This window comes from Epargyreus clarus, unplaced genomic scaffold (genome assembly GCF_041222505.1).
Source record: "Epargyreus clarus isolate Ecla_fem2 unplaced genomic scaffold, WU_Ecla_fem_2.2 ptg000035l, whole genome shotgun sequence".
Classification (NCBI taxonomy): Eukaryota; Metazoa; Arthropoda; class Insecta; order Lepidoptera; family Hesperiidae; genus Epargyreus; species Epargyreus clarus.
In genome coordinates this window covers 9733042-9747454 of record NW_027332240.1, presented here as the reverse complement: position 1 = coordinate 9747454, position 14413 = coordinate 9733042, and the positions used below count along the sequence as shown (strand labels likewise).

Here is a 14413-nt window from a genome sequence, read left to right as displayed (position 1 = left end):
GCCATAGAAGGAGACGTACCTGCTTACCTTCACATATACTTTGGAAAACATTTCCCTCCGCATTCGGGTAAAAAATGAAAACATCACTTATAGATTACCCGTCGTACAGCCAAATTACCCTTGTGATGCTTTGTTATTATAGATTGTTTTAGGAGTAGCAGACGAGCATGAATTCCACCTGATGATAAATGGCTACTGCCGCCAATGGATATCTGTAAACAACCCTACATAGGATGAGATATTCCTACCTGAGGTCGGCCACAGATGCACCGCTACTCCTGAGGAATAAGCTAGAACGCCTCGGAAAAGTATGTCTCCCTTACCACACCCTTCAAACCAGAACACACCAGCGTTTAACGCTGCGTTTATGAGGCTGAAATAGGTGTGGCGGTGGTGCCACCGGAGTCGAACCACAAAGAGTTCTACCACCTTCAGGTCTGGAATAAATAGTAAATAAAAAACCTGATATATAAAGTATTTTATTTTACACACTCTCTCTGTATACCGGAGGTGTAGAAATTTGAGCTATTATCTCAATAACCAATCAAATAAACGTTATCACGGCCAATTGAAATATTCACCCCTGTCAATACTATCAATACTATACATAATATAAGATTGTAATTAAAAATTATATTATTGGACCTAATAACAGTTAACTAAATTAAAATATTTTTTTGTGCAAATATCTGTGGGGCATATTTTCTTCCTTAACAAAAAACGACTACCACCACTAGTATTAATCGATTTTAACGGTAAAAAGAATTTTGCGCTAGTTGCGCGCCCATTTGTTTTGAACGGTTAGTTTTAATTCATCCTTCTTCACTCCTGATTCCTCCAGAATTCTTTTCAGCCAGCTTGATTCAGCTGCTAGGTTCATAAATAGGATTTCATTGAAGAATCGCGTCCTCAAACGTCTCGTCTTGCCAAGTCCCATTATCGTGTATTCCCCAGTCTGTAAACAGTATAACAGTGATATTCAACCTTTGACTTGAAGATCCAATTCATTCTGCTCTCAGAATGTGAAGGATTAGGCCATAGTCCACCGTGCTAGCCAAATGCGTATTGTTAACCTTCATATACCTTTGAGAACTTTTTTAAGGTCTCTCAGGTTTCCTCGCGATGTTTTCCTTCACCGTTAAAGCAAGAGATAATTATTTCTAATACGCACATAAGTTTGAAAAATCAAAGGTGCGTGCCTGGGGCTCGAACCTCAGACCATTTTGCTACAAGAAGCGACAAACCATTCATCCATTTTGACGAACTTTCGCCTTTAAAATATTAACAGGATTAAGTGATATCTATAATTAATTATTACAGGATTGAAGGTGATCTCAACTGAAATATTTACTTACTTCATTAGGACAAATTATTGGAGCACCAGGGACTATGATCGGATTAGTATAGTCCAAATACACACACGCTGAACCAGGAGGGACTGATGCTCCACAAGTCTCATTATAAGTCGATATGGGTATCTGAAATAAAATGAGACATTATGCTAAGTTTAAGGGTTTCGTACCCAAAGGGTAAAAACGGAACCCTATTACTAAGACTCCGTCTGTCTGTCTGTTTATCCGTCTGTCACATGGCTGTATCTCTGGAACCGTAATAGATAGACACTTCAAATTTTACAGAGGCGACTATAACAACAAACACTAAAAATAAAAAAAAAGTTGAATATAAAAAAGATCCCCATACACCAAACTGGTATTTTTCGATATTTTTTAAAGTAATTGTTCAACCCTTATAGGTAGGCAGTTCAAATTTTCATAACGTATTTACCTAAATGGCTGCTATAATAACAAATACTAGGAATAAAAAGAACAATGTTGGTACGGAACTCTGCATGCGGGCTCGACTTGCACTTGGCTAATTATTACGATTGCTATGGTATTCTATAGAAACTGTAACGATGGCGCAACTCCTCAACAGATGGCGCCATATGTACGCTATCGAAGTTTTTTAAGCTTTTGATTACATGCCGCTTCCAAAGCATATTTTTAGTGAGATCTTTGGCAAACATCCCAAAATTATAGGAAAATTTCCATAAAATAAAAAGTTCAATTATTTATTCACCGTTATTAGGCACAAATAGGTGTTGCGGTGGTGCCGCTGAAATTGAACCACAGGAGATTCTACCACCTTTCATACTTGAACATACTTCACCTTTCACACCTTGAAATGGTGCGATCATCTGTACTTCTACACATAACTTTATATACGGATAGTTTTTCTAACCTCTTATTATACTTTCCTTGTTAGTTTGGATGTATCTGAGGGCCAAACCTTGCAACTGAATTTTAAACCAGTTAAACCAAAACGATTGAGTTAAAAGTTTGCAAACACGTTTGGTCTAGGTGACAATTCATGATTCGTTTTGTGACGTCATTCTAAATGCTAATATGGCAGACCTATTTTTATGACACCCCTTGAAACAAATAAAGCGTTTTCTGAGACGTATTCGTATAATATGTTATACGTACCATTTGAATAGCCTCCTTATTGTCGACCGTAGCTAGTTCACAGTAAGTTTGATCAGAGTACCCAGGGTCGATACAGGCTTCTTGAGGACCCATTATATTCCATTTGATGTTCTTTTTCGTTACCAAAATTGCCACGTCATTATCGAGGGTATCTAAAATGAATTGACATTATTTATAGCAGGTATAGATTGTGGTTATAATTTGGCCTCTTGATCGAAGGGTCCCAGGTTCGAAACCCAGGCGCCTCTGATTTTCAAAGTTATGTGTGTATTAGAAGTTAATAATCACCTGTCCTGAACGGTGCATAAAATCTACATAAGGCAACATTTATATCCAACAGATCTTAATAAAAATGTTCTCAAAAAGATGTATGAAGTCTACCAATACGCACTCGGCCAGCGCCGTGATCTATGGCCTAATCTGATTTGAGAGGAGACCCGTGCCAGCAGTGGGACAGTAATGGGTTGACGACGACGACATGTGTACCAAATACTTTACCACTATTGTAATGTGGATGCTTTATTCTTCTTTGAACTAGGTAGTCGGCTTCAGGGTTAGCTGAGCTGGGTACGCGGGCCCACAAAGTCTGGGTTGATGCTTGGAGCACGCATGTCGCCGTTGTGAGGATCACTTTGGGGCCAATCATGACTCCCATGCAGAAAAACTCTGACTCAGAGGAATATGCGTCGCTTCCATTGCTAAAAATAAAAATAGTAGCTTCAGTACGTTGTTTTCATAACTTTTCCTGCAACTATAAATATAATAAAGGTGGTAGAAGTCTGTAGAACGACTCCAGCAGCACCACTGCCACAGTTATTTAAGCGCTTCTGTGTTCTGGTTTGAAGGGTGTGGTAAGGGAGACACACTTTCCCGAGGCATTCTAGCTTAGTCCTCAGGGGGAGGGGCGCATCCGTACCCGACCTCAAATAGGAATCTAATCTTATGTGGGGTTGATCACAGCTGATGTCCATGGACGGCAATAGCTACTTACCATCAGGTGCCCTGCATGCTCGTGTGCTATTCTGCCGTCGCAATTACAAAAGGAACAACTAACATTTTGCAAATGTTGAGATAATCGAGATTAAAATATTTTTTGAATTTTGCTTAAAAAAACACGTTTAAATTGGAAGGTGGAAGCACAGATTAATGAATAGTTACGTGGAAGACACTTGACAGATATCATATGTTTTAATTAGCAAAAAATTGTTACAGGCCCTGGTAGAGATTTCTATTACTTAAAATCGCTTTTTTTATTCAGTAAAAAAGTTATTCAAAAACGAAATAGGATGATTAATTTTGCGCCATCCTGTATATTATAAAAAATATTTTTCAATACGTACTGATATAACTTGACGCACCACGGACAGGTTTGACGATATGTAATGCATTTTGGATCTGAAAGATAAGTATTTTTTATAAGATTGAGATAGAAAAATGCGGTCTACTTGATAGTACGTGGTCATAGATATCTATAAGGCCACGTAGAACAGGTCTACCTGATGCCGATCACAGGTGCGTTACTGCTAAGGACTAAGATCATCGCGAAGGTTTATTTTGTTTTCTCCTCCAAATAAATTATTTATAATATTTTATTATTATATTTTAGATATATGTGTATATATTTGGATATGTAGTAAGTATTACAATATTTATGTATTTTGACACCTGCCGCAAATTCTCTCCACTCACCAAGGGTTGACTGGTAGAGAATGCCATCAGGCATTAAGTTTGCCCTGTTGTACCTTAACCTTGTGTTTGTGTTACAATAAATATATAAATAAATAAAATACTGTTACATATAACCTAACCTATAGTCTTTCGTGTTGATTTGGTTAGGTTAGGTTGGAACAGATAAGAAAATATATAAACAAGCGAGCAGGGCGTGGGAGCACCCTGCGAGCTGGTGGTTCCGATTCGTACAAATTAAGACCCTACTTTTACTGATGATTACTTGAATACTATTTTATATTATGTTCATACAAACATTAGTATTCGATCACTAAAAGGGTAAAAAAATAAATAACATACAACCGACATCTATGTCACTACAAAGTGAAAAATAATTTAAATAAATGTTAGTTTACTAAATATTTCTGAAGTCGGCGCTCAATATATTTCGTTGAATCGAAACAGCGTGTCCAATATGAGCGTCGACTTCAGAAATATGTACTAAGTTAAATAAAAACTTGTGAATATGTTACCACGTGTATTGGATACAGTTGTGGTTTCCTCCGGAGGTAGTGTGGTGTCGGGTATAGTCACTTCTGGTTCAGGTGTTGCTGTCGTGGTGCTAATTATATTCTTCTCCGGGCAGCACGTATCATACTCTCCACTGCATTCTTCAGTACGTCTTTTAGATCTGGAAGAAAGTGGCACATTACAAGCTTTTAATTATCATACAGGCGTGGTAAGGGAGACAGACTTTTCCGAGGCGTTCCAGCTTAGTCCTCAGGGGTAGCGGCGCATCTGTGGCTGACCTCAGGTAGGAATATCTAATCCTATCTGGGGTTGATTACAGATGTCCATGGGCGGCAGTAGCCACTTACCATCAGGTGAACTGCATGCTCGTCTGCTACTCTTATATTATAAAAAAAAGGTGGTAGAAACCTCCGTGATTCGATTCCAGTGGCACCACCACCTCACCTTTTTCTGCCTAATAACAACAGTGTTAAGCGCTACTGTGTTCTGGTTTGATGGGTGTGGTAAGGGAGACATTCTTATCAGACGCATTCCAATTTACTCTTCAGGGTAGCAACGTATCTGTGGCTGCTCTCAGGCAGGAATCTGAGGTTGAATTATCTGTGAATGATTACAGATATCCATGGTTGGTAGTAACAACTTATCATCAAGTGAACTGTATCGTTTGTAACGATGGGCCTAATTTTGTGACTAAATTTTTTAATCTATTCCAGGTCTAGGTGTTAAACGTACTTGTGTTTGTCTATGACACACGGCTTTGTGCGCATAGATTAGTAAAGATTACTCACTCCTAACAAGATCATGTTACCAGTTTTGACAATTGAAATTGTCACTGTCATCTATTCTAGTGTTTGAAAAATATTAAACAAATGTAGTTTTTAGATCATTTACGAATGAAACGATATTTCTCTGGACTTTTTTCGATTTCGTGTTGTTTTTGCACCACTTAACTGCACATGTCAGCATTGTTCCGCGTAAAATACACCATGGCAGTCGGAAACGTAATGGGGAAATAGTCAGCCATTTTATTTTAAAATTTTGAACAATCATCAAGAACCGATGACGATATAGGATTTTAATAATTTTATCTCATTCAGTTCATCGGGATCGTCAGAATTAACGATTTTCCCACTCCCACTCCCACTCCCACTCCCACTTCCACACCCACTCCCACACCATATAGTGTTTACGACGGTATGCGACCACACATACCGCCGTCCTTCCCGGGGTCGCTTGCTGAACGGTTCGAGCTCCCACTCTTGCCGTCCGCAACCCCGGAAGCCCCCTTTTAGTCGCCTCCTACGACAGGCAGGGGGTACCGTAGCCCTATTCTAGTCCCGGAACTACAGGGACAATAATTATTTTATCTACCTGATTATCGAAGAAGTTTTACCAACATGTTCTATTTCATGATCATTAATGCAGAAGCGTATATGGGTGCATATGCCAGGTGTGTTAGACCTCGTATAACACGGCGTAAAAATACGTGGTAGGGACGCTGAAATATAAATAAGCTGGTATCATCATCAACAAAAAAAAATAACAAGGTTCCTAACTCGGTTAAAGAATTGCCGTACAATCGATTTAAAAATGAACTAACAATGTGGCTTCAAACGAAATGCTTCATAATTAATTTTCAATACGCACATAATTTTGAAAAACAGTGTTCAACAACTAGAGTATCCCTTTTTATAAACTAACATACATACATACACTACAGAAACATTACCCTCTGCACGGTACAAAAGTACTTCTAAAGCTTTCTTTTAAAGTTTTGATACTATATTCATAGAATCAATTGACTGTACCCATAGATATATTGTCAGTAGGATAATATATCTATGACTGTACCTGTTTCTGCCTCATAACAGCAGTGCTAAATGCTGCTGTGTTCTGGTTTGAAGCGTGTGGTAAGGTAGACATCTCCGAGGCGTTCCAGCTTAGTTCTCAGAGGTAGCGGCGCATCTGAGGCCGACCTCAGGTAGGAATATCTAATTCTATCTGGGGTTGATTACAGATGTCCATGGGCGGCAGTAACCACTTATAGTCCGCGCCAAACTTCTAGTCCTCTCTGAAGTTGTTGCGCACAGGTTTAGTTAGCATATACTCCGTAACGTAAGGGCACACTAACTACGATATATACCCGTGGGCGAGAGGAGGCAGCGGAGGGTGCCAGGGGACCCCCTGGCTGTCGGGACGTCTTCATTCCGCTAATATCTACAATTTGCTATTGCGACGCGTCTCGTTTTTGTATTCGAAACGGACTAGCAGTTTGGCGCGGCCTCTATCATCAGGTGGACCGCATGCTCGTCTGCTACTCCTATATTGTAAAAAAAACTGTGTACTGCATTATAAAATTTACTTACGATTACGAGGACTGTATACAAAGGGTGTATCAATTTCGTTATCATCGTTATCAAACAAATCTGCAGCAAAAGTAGTGTATAACAGTGTTAGCCAGCACAGTGGGAATAATAAATCCATCTGCAATTATTAAATGAGATTAAACAATTATATAAAAAATCTTTTATTTTTTTTAGACATATATCGACGGCAGCAAAGAACAAACGGCTATCTACAAGTTGTGATTTTGTAGATAGATTTTGTAGATTCTTTGCTGCCACACTGATACAATATAGGTGTAGGCGACGCACTATTTGCTTATTTATATTATTATTTTAGCGCAGAAGGTTTTAATGTATTTTTCTTTAAATACGTTCTTATGTATATTGTTTTTTCTATGTCATTCCTTCCTTCAAACGTTGTCATTAAATTTTCATCGGTTCTTCTGGCTTTTTCTATTAATGTTCCTCAAAATTCCACTAAACCCTTCTTTTCTACATGCCTATCACCTATAAAACTGGTCCTTCGAGCCGGATCTTACCACGACTATGTTTGATACTCCGCCTGGTGATAGGCTGATGGCTACTAAAAAGGAACTTAGTGAACGCTTGGAAAGTGAGCATGTGGTTGCCGCGGGGAACAGTAATAGCAGACAAAGGGTTTGTACAAATGAAATGATAACCTCACAAATCCCTTCGCAACAAAATTTACCGATGCCATCAGATGTAAAATTAGAAGTTAAACGAGAGAAGATCGCCTCGGCGTACGCGTCATCTATGTCAACGTCGTTTTCACACGTAAGGCGCAAGCAGCTTGAGCTGGCTGCAGCTGAAGCCAAGGCGAAGATCCAACTAGATTTAATTGAGAAGAAACTAGAATATGATTTAGCTGCGAATGATTACGAATCAGAGATTCATGCGCCACATAGCAAACGTGCATCAAGATGTCGTTCGAATGCTAGCCGAGGTCATGATTGTAGCAGTAAATCACTGGTGAACGAGTGGATGGAGCAAAACGAGGTGCAGCAGTCGCCTATTCTACAAGCGGCAGCGACAGCGACGGAGGCAGCGCGGATACCTACAGTATACCCAATTCGTACACAGGCTCAGGGCCCTCCTGTCGACAGCATACTGCAGCTCGCGCACACATTGAAGGACATTATGGTAACTTCATCTACTCAACAGGAGGAACGTTTACTCACACGGTTATCTACACCGCGTGAACTACCCAGCTTTGCTGGTGACTATATTGAGTGGTTGCACTTTAAAAGTGCATACGAGGAATCTACTCGTGTATGCCATTTTAGCGACTCTGAGAACTTGTGGCGTCTGAGAAGAGCCCTTAAAGGTGAAGCTAGGGAGACAGTAACGGAGCTGCTCATAGGTAACACTTCACCAGATGTCATTATGGAGGCATTACAATTGAGGTATGGCAATGCTGATATTATTATTCAACATCTCATCTCTCAAGTTAAGAAGCTCTCACCGCTACAAAATAATTATCAACACGATATTATAACTTTTTCAATTAAAATAAGTAATTGTGTTGCAACCATACAGAGTTTACACAAACTTGACTATCTTCGTAGCCCAGAATTGTTAGCAGCGATATTAAACAAGCTACCTAATATATTATTAAGCAAATATACTGATTACGCTTACACAAGAATGTCGTCCGATATGCCCAAACTCCAGCTCTTAGCGGCATTTTTGAAGAGGGAGGCTGAGATGGTTTCAGTTGTTGGTGTATCACAAGTGCGAGAGTTTAGAAAACAGCCTCTATCTTTAGAAACGCAACCTATTAAAAGGTTTGAAGATAAACCTCGTCTTAGTGGCTACAATCGACCTGTATTTGCTACGGCCACGCGGGCTGAGAATCCTTGTAAACTTTGTAACTTTTGTAAAAAATCTATTCATTTGTTACCAGACTGTCGAGCGTTTAAAAGGGCTATGAGGAGAGATAGTTGGAGCTATGTCAAGTCTAATAATCTATGCTATTGTTGTTTACTAGATAGACACGAAAGTAGTAGTTGCACCGCTGCCGTGTGCAATATAAATAATTGTGGACTCCCTCATCATCACTTGTTGCACTACAATAAGCCTAGCGCCACGCAAACAACATCAGCTGCGGAGCGGGAGGAAGAGCCGTCACCATCACAACATGGTCAATGTGGACCATCGTCAACATTGAGCGAAACAGTGACTCACTCCCTCGTCCTCGCTACGCAAAGTACAGTATTACTTAAAATAGTTAAGGTAAATTTACGTGGGCCTAAAGGTATTGTAAGTACTTATGCTTTATTAGATGATGGCGCTTCTATTTCTATGATAGATAAGGGGTTAGTGCAGGAGTTAGGTCTTACGTCATCACAGAGTAGTTCTATTAAATTTATTGATGCCTTTGGCGTTGAAGTATTTCAATCGGACGCTCCGAAAATATGTACTAATATTAGTGGCTTTTATGAGAATCAATGTTATGATGTTACTTTGAGGCAGGTTGAAAAATTAAATTTACCTAAACATAACTTGTCACCTATTAATGATATTAAATGTGGTCATTTGTTACCTATAAAAGATATTGTTTGTAAAGAATGCATAGTGCCTCGCCTGCTAATAGGGGAAGATAATTATTTTCTAATTGCGCCGTTACAAATTCGTCACGGTAACAAACAGGAACCTTATGCTACGAGATGCCGTTTGGGGTGGTGTATTCATGGTTGCCTTCGTCTCACTCACTCTTCCGTGAACGCACACACATTTCATCTCGCTCATTCCGAGGTGCACCAACATTCAACAGTTATTAATGAACTTAATGAATCGACGAATACGGCACATTTGAGAGCGGTACGTATTCTGGATAAAACTGCACGTCAAATAGGTAAGCAATGGGAGGTAGGTTTACCCTTCGTCAAGGATGAATTCTGCATGCCTGACACCTATGATTATGCCCGTTCCAGGCTTACAGGTATTATGAAAAAAATTCAGGCAGACAGCATTTATGGGGAGATATACCGGAAGGAAGTGCGGAAGCTCTTCGACCAGGGCTACGCTCGAGAACTAGATGAGTCAGAACTTTCGGCTAGTCACATTTGGTATCTGGCTCATTTTGGGGTTCTGAATCCCAATAAACCCGAGAAACTAAGGTTAGTATTTGACTGTGCGGGAAAGGTAAAAGGTGTTTGTTTAAATGATTTCCTTCTTACCAGCCCTGATTTAAATAATTCTTTATCAGGAATTATGTTACGTTTTCGGGAACATAAAATTGTTGAAACGGGGAAAGAATTTTTAAAACAAATAATTCATACAGTAATCGAATGTAATTATATTACATTAATACGAGCAACGGCTAGGGTATTACTTTTCATTAGAAAATGTCAGCGAAAAGAGTACACCTTAGACATTTCTCTAATGAAGGAGGCAGAGGACCTACTGATAAATAAGTGCCAAAGCGATAGTTTTGGTACCGAATTGTCTCTCCGACGTGTGGCAGCATGGCGTGGCATGCCTCAGGTAATTATTTCAGATAACGGAACCAACCTTCGAGGCGCCGATACAGAGCTGAGACGTAACATAGCCGAGATTGACATGGTGTCAGTTCGGGAGGCTGGAGCCGTACGCGGCGTGGATTGGCGCTTCATTCCGCCAGGTGCTCTTGAGATGGGAGGCAGCTGGGAGCGGATGATTCGAACAGTTAAGTCTTACTGAAGGTTATTTTGAAGGAACGCGCACCTCACTCAGATACTTTGTCTACGCTATTAGCTGAAGTAGAGGCCTTGGTTAACAGTCGACCCATCACACATGTTTCGAGTGACCCCTACTACCCTGAGGCGCTTACGCCCAATCATTTTTTGATTGGAACATCTTCTACTAGCCCTCAGTTTGGTAAGTATGACGACTCTGACTTATGTCTACGAAAAAGATGGCGAGTTGCTCAGAGACTAGCGGACATGTTCTGGGTTCGCTGGTTGAAAGAATATTTACCAACTTTACTGCCACGTCAAAAATGGACACAAGAAGCTAGATCCCTTGAGGTAGGTGATTACGTTATCCTTACCGAGTCTAATCAAGAGAGAGGTCACTGGCGTCACGGAGTAGTGAGTGCGACCCATGCAGCTAGGGATGGACGCGTTCGAATAGTAGATGTGCGTACACGCACAGGCGTACTGCGTAGGCCGGTGACACGCGTCGCCTTACTATCACCACAGGACTGTAGTGCTATTTAGCTAGCACTAAGGAGGCAGATATTGTAGGCGACGCACTATTTGCTTATTTATATTATTATTTTAGCGCAGAAGGTTTTAATGTATTTTTCTTTAAATACGTTCTTATGTATATTGTTTTTTCTATGTCATTCCTTCTTTCAAACGTTGTCATTAAATTTTCATCGGTTCTTCTGGCTTTTTCTATTAATGTTCCTCAAAATTCCACTAAACCCTTCTTTTCTACATGCCTATCACCTATAATAGGAGTACGAAGTACGGACGAAGCTGGAACGCCTTGGAAAAGTATGTCTCCCTTACACACCCTTCCAACCAGAACACAGCAGTGCTTAACGCTGCTGTTATGTGGTAGAAATAAGTGCGGCGCTGGTTCAGCCGGAATCCAACCACAAAGGGTTTTACCAACTTTTCCTTGCGAGGTTTTTTTCAACCAATTGCTGGCAGACAGCAGTATTAAGCGCTGCTGTTTCGAGTGTGGTAAGAGACATACTTATCCGAGTGACACCGCATTCCTGACCTTAGGTCCATGAAACGTCATTATGCAATGAGACGATAAATGTCCATGACGGCAGTAGCCACTTACCATCAGGTGGACTGCATGCTCGTCTGCTACTTCCATTATAACAACTTGATTTGTTCATTTAAGTGTGAGTACATTATGTCGCTACTTTGCAAGAATAATGGCACAACTCAACATTCATTTCTTTGTTAAAGATACAATTTATTTTAATGTGTCCTAATAGTACTTTGGTTATATAAATAACTACTTATAATTGTATTTATCATTATTTTAATTCTCATTTTAATAAAATATTTCAAGCAAAAAAGTAAAAAAGGTAATTTTCCAGGAGACACTTTGGAATTAAACAATTTATTCCAAAGTGTCTCCTGGAAAATTACTTATTTTACTTGTCCCACTATTCTTGCAAACAAGCGATATATCAAAAATAACTTTTTCCAGAATAATATTGATCTGCCATTTTGGGGCGTCTGTCTATAGGTTTAAAATGACGTAGTTTATGATAAACTTGACCCTCATTAACGAACTATCAGGGCATGATAAAAAACTTCAAAAAAAATCATGAAATATATATAGTCCGACTAACTTTTCTGTGCGTGTGGCGATTTTCGAAAACAGTATTTTTTTCCAATTTCTCAAAGTAAATTGTTTTAAATATTGTTTAATTTAATAAAATTACAACCTTAAAAACTACAACTTATGGTATTTGTCACAAAAATAAAAAAAACATATTCGATTCATAATAATATGCAAAATATTGATAAATAAAATATTTTTGAGGGTGGTAGAATCCTTTGTGGTTCGACTCCTGCGGCACCACCGCCACGCCCTGTTAGGCGCTGCTGTGTTCCGGTTTGAAGGGTGTGGTAAGGGAGATAGACTTTTTCGAGGCATTCCAGCTTAGTCCTCAGGGGTAGCGGCGCATCTGTAGCCGACCTCAGGTGGGAATATCTAATCCTATCCTTGATTACAGATGTCCATGGGCGGCAGTAGCCACTTACCATCAGGTGGACTGTATGCTCGTCTGCTACTCCTACATTATAAAAAAATATATTCGATAAAATTTTCCACTTCTTAGGAAGTTTTGACAACCTGGCAACATTGCAATGACCAGTGGCGCGTCTGCCACGCACACAGAGAAGTTTATCGGACTACATAACGTGACGATGACGATTACTGATGAGATTGGGCCAATGGCTTCCATGAGGACTATATTATCAATGTATATCCGAATATACTGGAATTAAAAGAGGATAGAACACGCTAGGAAAATTATAAAACGGAATCATAAAAAACGACTTGGACTTTTTTTGAGACAAACTTTTATTATTTTAAAGATTTCCATTGTGATTCAACAGAAACAATAAATGCTCACCACAAATCCACCAAAAATTTGCACTATTTAGAGATATATATCGACTATCTATAGATAATATAATATTTTCAATTTCGTTTTGATATTAGTTTTTTGTGTAGTTAAAAAAATACTTCTCCCTTCCTAAACTGCGATCCTCTATTTATCCACGAGAAAAAATATAATATAAATAATAAAAAATATACATAACTATAAAAACAGAAAACCCGACGGCTATAAAAACTATTTTCCCAATATAGTCGAATCTAACGACACCTCATATGTTAAATCCGTCCCGTCGTTTGTGCTGTAGGGTGTGCTAAAGAATGAGACATGTATTACATAATATACTCGTCCATATTCAAAAATACATTACCCTCCGCACTGTAAATATATTATTGAACTATTATATACTAATTACACTACACTACAGTTTATGGCATCAAATCCGACTGATGATTAAGAATATGACGTGTTATGTTATTCCATATTTAGGGTTCCGTAACGTAAGCTGAAACCTTTTTAAACTAGGCATATCAATGTTAAAGAAGTAATATTTTTTATTTTGTGCTCAGAATTTATTTTTTGTCTTAAGTCTTCTGTACTTCCAAACGAAAACCTTAAATCACTCGTGTTATAACTTGGTATTTCGACAAAAATACATTTAATTGCAGGAATGAACACCATTTATTACGAGTGACATTTTAGTACAAAAGTAAATCAATATACCCACACTACATCAATTAATCACTACCAACATACATAACACCTTCCCCTTAAGTATAAACAATAATCATTTAAATTATAAATTAACATCCAATTATATCTGGCCATTCCTCTGGAGGTGGAATAACAATAACAGTATCATCCTGTTCATGGCTGCTTCCTGCAGGTGATCGGGTTTTATGAAGCTGATCTACATGCCTCCGATGTAATGTACCATCCTGGGCCCGCACTTCATATAATGCTGGTGCCACATTTCGGGTTACTACTCCACGCTGCCATTTTACATTCATGTTGTACATTCTTAATAAAACATGGTCTCCTATTTCAAAGTGCTTTTTCCTTACTTCTCTTCTACCTTCTTCCCCCGTTATTTCTAGGTCTGTGCTTGTATCTAAGTCCGGATGTAACAGTGTCAATGCTGTTCTGTACTTCCTGCCATTCAACATCTCGGCAGGGGTCTTTCCCGTCACAGTACTTGGAGCAGTACGCATATGAAATAGCATTTTCGCTACTCGCTCTGCCCAAGGCATATCTATCTGCTTCTTTAGTCTTAGCTTAATTGACTG

At 39.2% G+C, this 14413-nt stretch overlaps 2 protein-coding genes across 3 annotated transcripts; one reads left to right on the top strand and one right to left on the bottom strand.

The window, feature by feature from the left end:
• Nucleotides 1-261: 261 nt before the first annotated feature.
• Nucleotides 262-13569, bottom strand: LOC140756664 (uncharacterized). 2 transcript variants are annotated; one of them, XM_073092218.1, is made up of 9 exons: nt 13333-13458; nt 7052-7169; nt 6057-6183; nt 4688-4845; nt 3827-3881; nt 2985-3184; nt 2487-2638; nt 1356-1478; nt 262-955 (listed from the first exon to the last, which is right to left on the bottom strand). In XM_073092218.1, exons 2-9 carry the CDS (start codon nt 7167-7169, stop codon nt 773-775), a joined length of 1116 nt encoding a protein of 371 aa, XP_072948319.1. In that variant the 5' UTR covers nt 13333-13458; the 3' UTR covers nt 262-772. The 2 variants fall into 2 exon arrangements, with proteins under 2 accessions (XP_072948319.1, XP_072948318.1); XM_073092217.1 differs by lacking the exon at nt 13333-13458 and adding an exon at nt 13498-13569 and having other exon boundaries at nt 263-955.
• Nucleotides 7332-10709, top strand: LOC140756737 (uncharacterized). Its single transcript, XM_073092284.1, has 3 exons — nt 7332-9283; nt 10013-10195; nt 10623-10709. The coding sequence occupies exons 1-3, from the start codon at nt 7577-7579 to the stop codon at nt 10707-10709; spliced, it is 1977 nt and encodes a 658-aa protein (XP_072948385.1). The 5' UTR covers nt 7332-7576.
• Nucleotides 13570-14413: the final 844 nt, after the last annotated feature.

Coding starts and splice junctions, on each gene's coding strand:
- LOC140756737 (XM_073092284.1), top strand. CDS start 7,577: ATGTTTGATACTCCGCCTGGTGATAGGCTGATGGCTACTAAAAAGGAA. Junction 9,284..10,012: donor TATTACTTAAAATAGTTAAG/GTAAATTTACGT, acceptor AAAAAAATTCAG/GCAGACAGCATTTATGGGGA. Junction 10,196..10,622: donor TATTTGACTGTGCGGGAAAG/GTAAAAGGTGTT, acceptor ACATGGTGTCAG/TTCGGGAGGCTGGAGCCGTA.
- LOC140756664 (XM_073092217.1), bottom strand. CDS start 7,169: ATGGATTTATTATTCCCACTGTGCTGGCTAACACTGTTATACACTACT. Junction 4,846..6,056: donor AAAACTTCTTCGATAATCAG/GTAGATAAAATA, acceptor ACTTTCTTCCAG/ATCTAAAAGACGTACTGAAG. Junction 956..1,355: donor CAATAATTTGTCCTAATGAA/GTAAGTAAATAT, acceptor TACTGTTTACAG/ACTGGGGAATACACGATAAT.